General features: G+C 45.9%; 1 protein-coding gene across 4 annotated transcripts; it reads left to right on the forward strand.

Annotated features, from left to right (window-relative positions):
- The first annotated feature begins 766 nt into the window (after nt 1-766).
- atad1b (ATPase family AAA domain containing 1b) lies at nt 767-9,647 on the forward strand. Of its 4 annotated transcripts, none has more exons than XM_012849921.3 (10): nt 767-897; nt 1,667-1,849; nt 1,925-2,023; nt 2,895-3,015; nt 4,417-4,617; nt 4,750-4,856; nt 4,981-5,070; nt 5,148-5,198; nt 7,137-7,267; nt 7,380-7,503. In XM_012849921.3, the coding sequence occupies exons 2-10, from the start codon at nt 1,676-1,678 to the stop codon at nt 7,501-7,503; spliced, it is 1,098 nt and encodes a 365-aa protein (XP_012705375.1). In that variant the 5' UTR covers nt 767-897; nt 1,667-1,675. The 4 variants fall into 4 exon arrangements, with proteins under 4 accessions (XP_012705375.1, XP_021164880.1, XP_021164881.1 ...); XM_021309205.2 differs by having other exon boundaries at nt 811-897; nt 1,642-1,849; XM_021309206.2 differs by having other exon boundaries at nt 852-897; nt 1,650-1,849.
- The last annotated feature ends 1,037 nt before the right edge of the window (nt 9,648-10,684 follow it).

Here is a 10,684-nt window from a genome sequence, read left to right on the forward strand (position 1 = left end):
AAAGCAGCGACGCGCAGAGAAAAAGCTCCCCGAGCAGCGACCACCGAGCGTCAAGTCCGCGGCAGTATGGCGCACAGTCGGGGGCTTTCAAAATAAGGGTCCCTCGCAACAAGAATTTTACACTTTCATCTAATTTTTAGCAGATTGCGTAAATCGCTAAATATCAAAGGCAGTTTTTTTTTCTTTAGATGCACATACGGTATATTAGGATTATTAAAACTAACAGATTTTGAGCTTATTTTCTAAAAGAGAACCAGAAATTCGTCTTTGGTTACGTCATGTCACGTATTTTTATTTTCTTAAAGAACACACTTCCCGTTGCTGCCTTTTTCACCTGACTTGACCATGCTAGCTGTCAGCGGGTAACGGGTCCTGTCAGCAGGGTGGTTGCCATGTTGCTCCGATGACATCCCCCTTTTTGGAACTGCTGTCAGCGAAGCAACTCAGCGACGGATTATTTACCAACCTGGCATCCCGCAGACATTACATAACGCTCCTCGCGGCCGCTCTGGTTTCAGGTTTCATCATCGGGAGGTTTTACAGTTGAAACCACAGCGACAGCCGCAGGACGACCACAGTATCGCATCAGGGATATTTGTGGCCGGCAGTACTGTTGTTCAGAAAACCCAGAAGGTGTTGTTATAACGGGTGTTTAGACGAGAAATGATTAAAATAACCAGTTCTGATTTAGCTCAAACGACAAAGAACGATTGGACTATTTGTTGCGTCTGGTCTGAATGATTCACGTTTGCTGGATTGAGAAAAGCCGCGCTGCAGCTCTATCAGCAGGGGGCGTTAATAGGTCAGCCCGGGCGAATTGAACGCAGAAGAAGAAGAAGAAGAAGAAGACCCGCGCCGTGCTGTCAGACACACGGAAGCCGGTCCTGCCGGGAGTAGGTGAGTTTATTACCGCGAACAGGGGCCGGCTGCGGTTCTGCTTGCCTCCGGGCCAAGCGGAGCTGCTGTTGCTCCGTTGTGTGAACCAGAACATATTTCCCCAAGCATCGCGGTCCGTGTGAGCATTTAAACCGAAGGTCAAACCGTGCTAATAGCAGCTAGCCGCGGGTCACTTCCAGTTTCGGTACGCATTGGGGGGGCCGTGACGTAACAGGGCCCCACTAGTCCGTACCTCACCACTGTTACCTGCGCATGTCAAACAAACAGCCTTTCGGTTATCATCATGTCAGGTTCCGCCTGAAAATCGGCCGGTTTAGTGGTTGGGAAGAGCAGCCAGACCCGGTCCACATAGACCCGATCTTCAGTCCCACCTGGACGGACTGCTGCTGAGGCCACTACGGGTCAGAACTTCCATCAGGGATGTGTCCGGTTCGGGAAGGCTCTGTCTATACAGAGGACCTTCTCCCCTGCTGCAGATTAGAAGCATGGAGCTGCCGGACCCAGGTAGACCTGCTGTTAAACCCGGCAGGAAGACCTGAGACCAGGGCTCAGATATTTCCTGATGTTAGTTCAGAAATCCCAGGTTAAAGGCTCCATCTGTCAGGTCAGAGGGTATCTGTCCTTATTCCAGGGACCTTCCTCACATGCGGCAGGCTTAGAACATGAATCTGTCTAACGAACTGGCAGCACGTTTTTAACAAGCTTATAATGCAGTAGCTACTCAGTTTCCTCCTCTCAGCTAAGCCTCCCAGGTGTGTCTGCGTTCCAGAGAGCAGCCATGGTTCTGAAGGAGGTTCCCACTGACAGCATTGCCCGTCCTCTGGGCAGGAACGAGGTCATCGGCCTGCTCTTCCGACTCACCATATTTGGAGCCGTGACCTACTTCACCATCAAGTGGATGGTGGATGCTATCGACCCAACCCGGAAGCAGAAGGTGGAGGCCCAGAAGCAGGTGAGGTTTCTGGCGGCCCCGGTTCCTCGTGGGTTTGTGGAGCTTTATAAGTCATCTGGTTCGTCCACCCGACAGGCTGAGAAGTTGATGCGCCAGATTGGAGTGAAGAACGTCAAGCTGTCGGAGTACGAGATGAGCATCGCGGCGCACCTGGTGGACCCGCTGAGCATGCAGGTAACTCGGCAGCCGTAGACGCCTCATTGCGTGCTGGAGCGCATCCTGCGCCGCCGCCACGTTGGCTTGATGTCTCCCGCTCTGGGCCAGCAGACGAGCCAGCAGGCGGAAATGCAGAGGGAGCAACCATGCCGTGTTTACTGCAGCTTACGGCTGCAATAACCGGCAAACTACTGAATGTAGGTCACGCGGTGCAGATCACCGTTGTGTCCAGGCTGAGATTGCTTCAGAAGATGTTTTTACTCGCTGAGCACATGGCAGAAACCCAATCCAGAACGGAGAACCATCATTTCATGCTTATGTAATTGATTGTCTCTGTATTTCACAAACTAAGGCTGCACCACGTTGCAGAATTTGCACCAGCATACACAAGAAGCTGTGCCAAACGGTTCCACAGGGGTCTTAAACTCTGGCCTCAGTTGCGAGCAGGGTAGCGTAAGACCTTAAGAACATTTTTTTATGCCTTAAAAATATAAAATGCATTAATTTATGCACCATATGGGTGTCTGTGTGAAATCGTATAAAACAGGGACTTTCAGCATGAGAGCACATATTTAATGTGTGGCATCGTCCTGCATAATAAAACCTCATCCCTGCCGTTTGTAACAAACCCATCTGTGGGAAAATGGGGTAAAGATTCTGGGAGTTCTGATTATTTTTAGTTGGACAAACGCCATCCTCAGTTCAAATAAACGCACTGAGGGCGCGTGAGGGACCCATCCAAGATGGCGGCCGTGCCAATATGTCAGCTCCAATAGGCAGCTCCGGTTGTTGAGGTGTCTACTTATACAACGTGTATGGGTAGCTCCTCCTTCTCATCAGAGCTGGTGATGGAGAGTCAGATGTGTGTCTGAAGTCTAACTCCCTACAGATCACCTGGAGGGACATCGCCGGTCTGGACGAGGTCATCACCGAGCTGAAGGAGACGGTGATCCTGCCTGTTCAGAAGAGACACCTGTTCCTCAATTCCAAACTGCTGCAGCCTCCAAAAGGTCAGAGCTCATCATCTTTCTTCCTGTCTAGCCGTGTCAGGTGCCTGCAGCTGAGAGCTGGAGCTAAGCTCAGGTTAAACCAGAGAACGACTACTGAGCTCAGGGAGCGGACTTTCCAAAGAAAGATCTGGAGGTTTGGGGTTGTGGACTGGACTGGTCTGAAATAAAAAAAACCCTGAGAACTGATCAGAGCTTCTGTCAGACAGAATTTATGTCAAAATGGAGCTTTCCTCATTTGTCCCCATTTTTATCGAGACATTTGATCCACTGGTTCTTCCCACATGTTGGCTGTGTGCATTTAAGCTGTCGGTTCTTCCGCTGTTCTCTTTCAGTTCTATACATTCAATCTGTCGGTTCTCCCCTTCTGTTTTCTGTGAGTTCTTTGCATCTGATCTGTCAGTTCCTCTCGTCTCTTCTCTGTTGGTTCCTGGCATCTTATCTTTGTCGGCTCTAAGACCAAACCAGTCGGTTATGTAATATGAATTATGTAGAAATATAACCAGTTTTCTGATCTGACTGTTTTTGAGCAAAGAAACAAAGCTGACCACCCATGAGCAGGTCCTATGATACCTTACCGTATTTTCCGCCCTATAGCGCGCACTGGATTATAAAGTGCATTAAATGAAACAAAACAGTCAGATAAGTCAGTCAGACTTTTGTTCACAATAACTCTAAACCTTGTTCAGTTCTAACACGTAAAATACAACACAATATACTCACTTTTTAAGTTCATTCCTCGTCCACAGTCCCTCAAATTATTCATTTTCCGAGCTTAGCAGTTGGGTGATTACGAGAATTAATCCACATATAAGACACACTGTAGTTTTTTGAGAAAATGAAGGTCTTCTAAGTGCGCCTTATAGACCAGAAAATACGGTAACATGGTCTCATCAGTGCACAACATACCCTCAGAACCACAGAAAAATGAAATCTGTTGTCATGCATTTCTTTGTTGTGGATGCTTGGCAGCTGCTGTTTGAGTTGTGCTAACGTCAGAGAGTTAAATATTCTAATAGCCAGTGCTGTTGGATGCTCTGTGACCTCTGGTTTGTTTGTTTGTAACTGACCTCATGGAGAGGTTAGCCATGTTGCCAGAGTTTATTCATTCCCTTCAGCTGAAACCTGACTGCATGTGGACAATTAAACCTGATGTTGATGTCTAAAAACTCTTTGGACATGTGTGGATGTTTAAGACGACAGCAGCAGTCTTGTATCTTAGTTGGGGAAATGAGCTGAATCAGGTCAGATCAAGCTGCACTCTGGGCTTCAGTTAGATCCGGTGGAAGAACTCATCATGACCCTGGAATCTATATAGAGTGAAAATACCACCTGAACAATTTTTAGTCTGATAGCAAGCAAGTAAAAGCCAACTCTGATCTCATCCTGTCATCATGGTGACAGGTGTGCTGCTCTACGGCCCCCCCGGCTGTGGTAAGACGTTGATCGCCAAGGCAACAGCGAAGGAGGCGGGGTTCCGCTTCATCAACCTGCAGCCGAGCACACTGACGGACAAGTGGTACGGAGAGTCCCAGAAACTGGCTGCTGCTGTATTCTCACTGGCTGTTAAGCTGCAGCCATCCATCATCTTCATTGACGAGATCGGTGAGAAACACACACACACACACACACAGAGGCTGACTGCATAGTTGTGGTCGGCCTATGGGTGTGGCCTGAACGTAATGAGAACCTGCCAGGCCACAGTAGACAGCACGCTCCTCTTATATTTATTAACAGACTCGTTCCTGAGGAATCGCTCAAGTTCAGACCACGAGGCCACAGCCATGATGAAGGCCCAGTTCATGAGTCTGTGGGACGGACTGGACACAGACCACCACTGCCAGGTGCGTACACCACACACACACACACACACACACACACACACACACACACACACACACACACACACACACACACACACACAAACACACACAGGTGGGTGTGGTCTCATAGTTCTCTCCCTATCAGGTGATCATCATGGGCGCCACCAACCGTCCTCAGGATCTGGACTCGGCCATCCTGCGGCGGATGCCCACCCGGTTCCACATCAACCAGCCCGTATGTACCGTCACTGTGTTTGCCTGTTCTGCCGGGCTTTCTGCTGCCGACGACGCTAACGCTGTTGATTTCTGCAGAGCGAGAGGCAGCGAGAGGACATCCTTCGGCTGATTCTGATGAACGAGAAGGTGAGTTCAGCTTAGGTAACACTGGGATAAGTTAAGTCTGTATTGTGGGGTATTGTATCAAAGGATTCTCCCAGAACAATGACATATTCTCCTCTATTTGATCGAAATTATTCTTTATTCTCTTCCTTATGGAAGAGAATAATGAATCTGTCCAGTAGGGGTTGACTGCATCAGCCTGTCTTTATACTGGCTTCTTGACCTGTTAGGTCACTGACCTAAGAGTGTGTCCTCTTACGCAGACAAACCTACATAGGTGCAGGTGTAAACAATCCTGTCCGGCTATAATTGGATCCATTATTAAGTAGGATAAGATGAAAAGGCCAAATTGACACAGAGCACTAGCAGGAAAAAAAGCAACGGACTGTTTTACTTGGCTCACTAATCTCTATATTATTCGGTATATTATTTCTCTATAATAATATTGAGATTATACTAATCTCTATATTATTTCCATCTGCAGTCCCTGTGACCGGTCAGAAGGAAAGGAAAAATTGACAATAATAAGATGCTTGTTCAGAAACAGTAGTTTAAAGTGAATTTATGATTATTTAGATAAATTATCATCCAAAACAAAATGCTGTTTGTAAATTAAAAAAATCCAAACCCACACAGCCCTGTGTGAAATAGTTATTGCCTCCTAACCCTTATAACTGGTTGGGCCGCCCTTAGCAGCAGCAGCTGCATCAAGCGTTTGTGATAACTTGCAGTGAGTCTTTCCAGCGCTGTGGAGGAATGTTGGTCCATTCATCTTTGTAGAATTGATATCTTTCAGTCACATTGGAGGATTTTCCAGTAGGAACGCACTTTTTAAAGTCAGACCAAAGCATCTCAATAGGATTCAGGTGAGGACTTTGACTAGGCCACTCTAAAGTCTTTATTTTGTTTTTCTTCAGCCATTCAGAGGTGGACTTGCTGGTGTGTTCTGGATCACTGTTCTGCTGCAGAACCCAAGTTGGTTTCAGCTTGCGGTCCTGAACAGATGGCCGGATTTAGTAGACAACAGAATTTATGGGTCTATTTATCACAGCAAGTCTTCCAGGTCCTGCAGCAAAAAAACAGCCCAGACCATCACACTATCACTACCACCACCATGTTCTATTGTTGCTATGAGGTTCTTGTTCTGAAAAGTAGAATTACTTTTACACCAGCGAGACCACGAGATCCAAACCTTATGAAAAGTTAAACTTTTGTCTTGTCAGTCTACAGAATAATTTCCCAGAAGTCTTGGGGAGATCATCAAGACGTGTTCTGGAAAAATCTAGACAAGCCTTAATGTTGTTTTCACTCTGCTGTGGTTTTGGTCTTGGACCTCTACCATGCAGGCCATTTTGGCTCAGTATCTTTCTGCTGAAGGAGGCATGACCTCTGACCTTAAATGAGGCAGAGAGGCCTGCAGTTCTATGGTTGTTGTTGAGGGGTCTTTTGGGACCTCTTGGATGAATCGTTGCTGCATTCTTAGGGTCATTTTTGTCAGCCGGCCACAGTTATGTTATAACGGGGGGTGGTCATCACTTATTCACACAGGGCTTTGTAGGTTTGGATTGTTTTTCTCCAAAATAATAAAATCGTTTTTTTTAAAACTGCATTTTGTGTTTATTTGTGTTGTCATTGACTAATATATAAATAAATGTGATCTTTTTTTAAAACACTTAAGTGTGACAAACATGCAAAAAAAAACCCCAAAAAAAAGATACCAGGAAGAGCTTCTGATTGATCCAAAGGTTGCAAGAACAGATCCCAAAGAGTATTTCAGTGTTTTTACTTGGTGCATGCTGTGTTTTCCTGAAGGCTCAGACTTAATTTATATCTGAAGCATCGGTCTGATGGAGGCAGAGACTGCTATCTAAGCTGCAGCTGTCCTTCCACACGGGGATAGAGGTTTAATTCACACCGAACTCAGAACTGATGGCTCAGCTGATGGTTTATGATCACCTGCAGGTGGACTCCTCTGTTGACCTCAAATACGTTGCCAAGGAGACGGGCGGTTTTTCAGGAAGTGACCTCAGAGAAATGTGCCGTGATGCAGCTCTGCTTTGCGTCCGAGAGTTTGTCCACAGCCAGAGCAACAGGTAAGCAGCAGGATCCCCTGCTCACACGCATGTGGGGTGTCCCAGCTGTGCCTGGTGTGGGTCAGGTTTACTGTGTCAGGGTGTGTTGACGTGTCGCGTTTGTATCTCCCAGCTCAGAGGAAGATGACCACATACGCGCCATCCGTCAGTCCGACCTGCAGACCTCCATCACCAAAATGAAGCACTCCAAGTCAGCAAGCATTCACGGCGTTCTGCAGCACGCCACTCTGGACTAAACACATGGGTCACATGACCTGGCTGTGGGAACTCATTTTTTGCTTCCTGTCTCCTCCGTGTTTGGGGAACCAACATGAACCAGTTGTTCCCACGGGGAGGAGTTTTACTGCTCCACTTCTAATGTCCTGCCATGCTGCTCCGAGGGATGCCCCGCCTACCCAGAGTTCCAGCGACCTTCCACTTGTATTACTGTCGTGTCGCCCCCGACCTAGAAACACTGAGATGCTCTTAATTTGAAAATGCTCCTCAGACTGACTATAAATGAATAATTATTGATCATAAGACAAAACAAATGGAATCATGCAGTGAAACTGCTGATGGATCAGTCAGTAAAGCTGATCAGAGAAAAACAGATCAGGACCAAATAAATCAGAAGACGAGGTTTGACTGGAGCAGCAGGGGGCGGAGCTTCCTCTGATTCACACATCAAGCAATTATCAATACAAACTCATTTATAACTGATCAATACTTTTATTGATCCTTTATTCTGTTTTATCATTTTCTGAGCGATGGTAATGTGTCTTATTTATATGTGGGATCTGGATGAAGGATGCTATTCTGCTTAGTTCTGATTGTGGTGGTGTTTAGTTTTTTTTAATGCAGTAAACCTACATGAAGCAAAATAAGGGTTTTATTCATTCACGTGTCTCTCCCGTTAAAAGTTCATGTAGTCACTTTACCATTTGGTGCTTTTCGGTCTAGGTTTGTTAGTACGCCTGAGCCGTCCACCTCGAGCTGCACTGGTCCAGCCAGGCTGAGACCCTGTCAGATTCCCTCAGAGGTAGCTGGTCCAAGCTGGGATCAGAACCACAGTCCCTGGAATCAAGCTTTGATGTTAGGTCCTGAGAAATTTGCATTTGAGTTACAATCATTTAGCAAATTATTTAAGAAATAGGTCACTTTACTAGATGGGGACAAAGAGTGCTGGCTTGAAATGACTTCCTGTCAGACCAATCAGCAGAGACAGTCTGGTGTTCTTGGTTATGGGGTGATGATGTAGTAAACGGGTTCAACACGACTGATGATATTAAAGCCTGCACTATTATTGAGCCAGCAAGGAGGTGTGCTTTGCTCCTTAGACCCATTCTATTGAGCATCTGACTGATCCAAAGCGGTTTGGGTGCATGGATAAAAACATTATCCTAAATAATGAAAAAAAAAAGAGGACGTACAGAACCATGAGTTCCAGAATCCAGACTGGGTTTCAGGTAGTTCATGAGTGGTTCATTCTTGAAAGCTCGGATTTCTCTTAAGGTGCGTTCACATTGTCTCTGTGGCAGTCCTTTACCCCACATCACCCCCATATCCAGTCCCTGATTGGTTGTCGCGGCGCAACAAGACACAAAAGTTCAGATGTTTTAACTCCAGCAACTGTTGCTTCGCATCCATCACAGGTGTCATGTCGCTCTGGCTTTGCTTTAATCACCAAAATCACACGTTTTGCGTCGCTAGAATTGACTGGCTTAGCGTTGCTCCCATGTGGCACCTGTGCGTATGGATATCATGATAATCTGTTGCCCGGGCCGCCTCATTCGCGTTCAATGTGAACGCACCTTTATAGGTCATCATGCTTGAAGTACACTCTTTGTTTCCATCGAAAAGGAAAAGTCCCCCCACACCACATCCCCTATCCCACTGATAAGAAATAAAGCCACCGTTGTGGTGCCAGCAGGAGGCCCTTTGTCTGATTAGTTAGAGGTAGTTTTCAAACTACAAACCCTTCAAAGGGAGTTCCTCAGCTTTCACTTTGAAAGGAGGATGGATGATGGTTCTGAAATCAGGTCTCTGCAGGGACTCCCAACAGAGCAAATCATCAGGGTGCATCTCAACACAAAAATTTTCATTTTAGAATTTCAGTGGCCCAAATTTCTCTTTTGAAATGAAATGAAATTTAGCTTTTCACTTAGAAATTGAATTCCTAGAGTCTGGTGTGGCCCATGGTCCAAGATGCTTGAGTTCCAGTTTGATCACGGTGGAAATTTTGATCATCCAGGACACAACGATCCAAGTGCTAAAATGGAAAGCAAGCACACTTTTTCTTTTGTTTCTTGAAGATGTTGTGTGTTAATTCACTGTAGTCATCAAAATTAACTGAAATAAACGCTTGAAATATATGACAATGTGCAATAAATCTATAGAATGACTTTCAGTTTCAACTTAACTACTGAAATAAGCTGTAGTTGTAGTTGGTGATTTTTTTTACGTTCCAACTGATCTGAGGCGACTTCTGGAAAGAAATCTCCGATGTCAAAACTGTCCACTGAAGAAGCTATAAAGGTTTCAGCATCCTGCTCTGAGGACGGTTGGTGGCGCCCATGATGATCACCTGATAGGGAGAGAACTATGAGACCACACCCACCTGCGCGTGTGTGTGTGTGTGTGTGTGTGTGTGTGTGTGTGTGTGTGTGTGTGTGTGTGTGTGTGTGTGTGTGTGTGTGTACCTGGCAGTGGTGGTCTGTGTCCAGTCCGTCCCACAGACTCATGAACTGGGCCTTCATCATGGCTGTGGCCTCGTGGTCTGAACTTGAGCGATTCCTCAGGAATGAGTCTGTTAATAAATATAAGAAGAGCGTGCTGTCTACTGTGGCCTGGACTGTGTCAGCACAGTCCAGATTTCACAGAGGTGTTACGAGATGGACGGATTGCTGTGTTTTACAAAATTTCTGCTATTTCTAGGTTTAAACAGTTTAAAATCAGTTTTGTCACACAGTGGACTGACTTGTCTGGAGAGCTCCTCCATTGTGTGATGCCTCCTGTTTAGCGGTGCTGCAGCCTCTGGGCCTTTCAGAAAAGGTGTGTTTCTACTGACAGATCATGGGACATTGCCCACAAGTTGACTTCATTTTGCTAATTAGGAGCCTTTTGAAGGTGATTGGTTGTTTTAGAGCAGGGATCACCAACCTTTTTGAAACCGAGTTACTTCATATGAAGTATGCTGTGCCATACAAAGAGCTACCAGTACTGACCTTTGAACTACAAGAGTCCATACTCACCTTAACTTTACGTAATATAAATATGTTTTTAATGCTTTTGTCATTTTTAAAACAATAAACAGAAGTATAATTGAAAAGGAAGAGCAATAAATAAATGCATTTTGTGATTGTGCTTTTTTTTTTTTTAAAGGCTTGGAGGCATCACATATGGTCCTGTGGGGCTACCTGGTGCCTGCGGACTACCATG

Source organism: Fundulus heteroclitus, chromosome 10, assembly GCF_011125445.2.
Source record: "Fundulus heteroclitus isolate FHET01 chromosome 10, MU-UCD_Fhet_4.1, whole genome shotgun sequence".
Lineage (NCBI taxonomy): Eukaryota > Metazoa > Chordata > Actinopteri > Cyprinodontiformes > Fundulidae > Fundulus > Fundulus heteroclitus.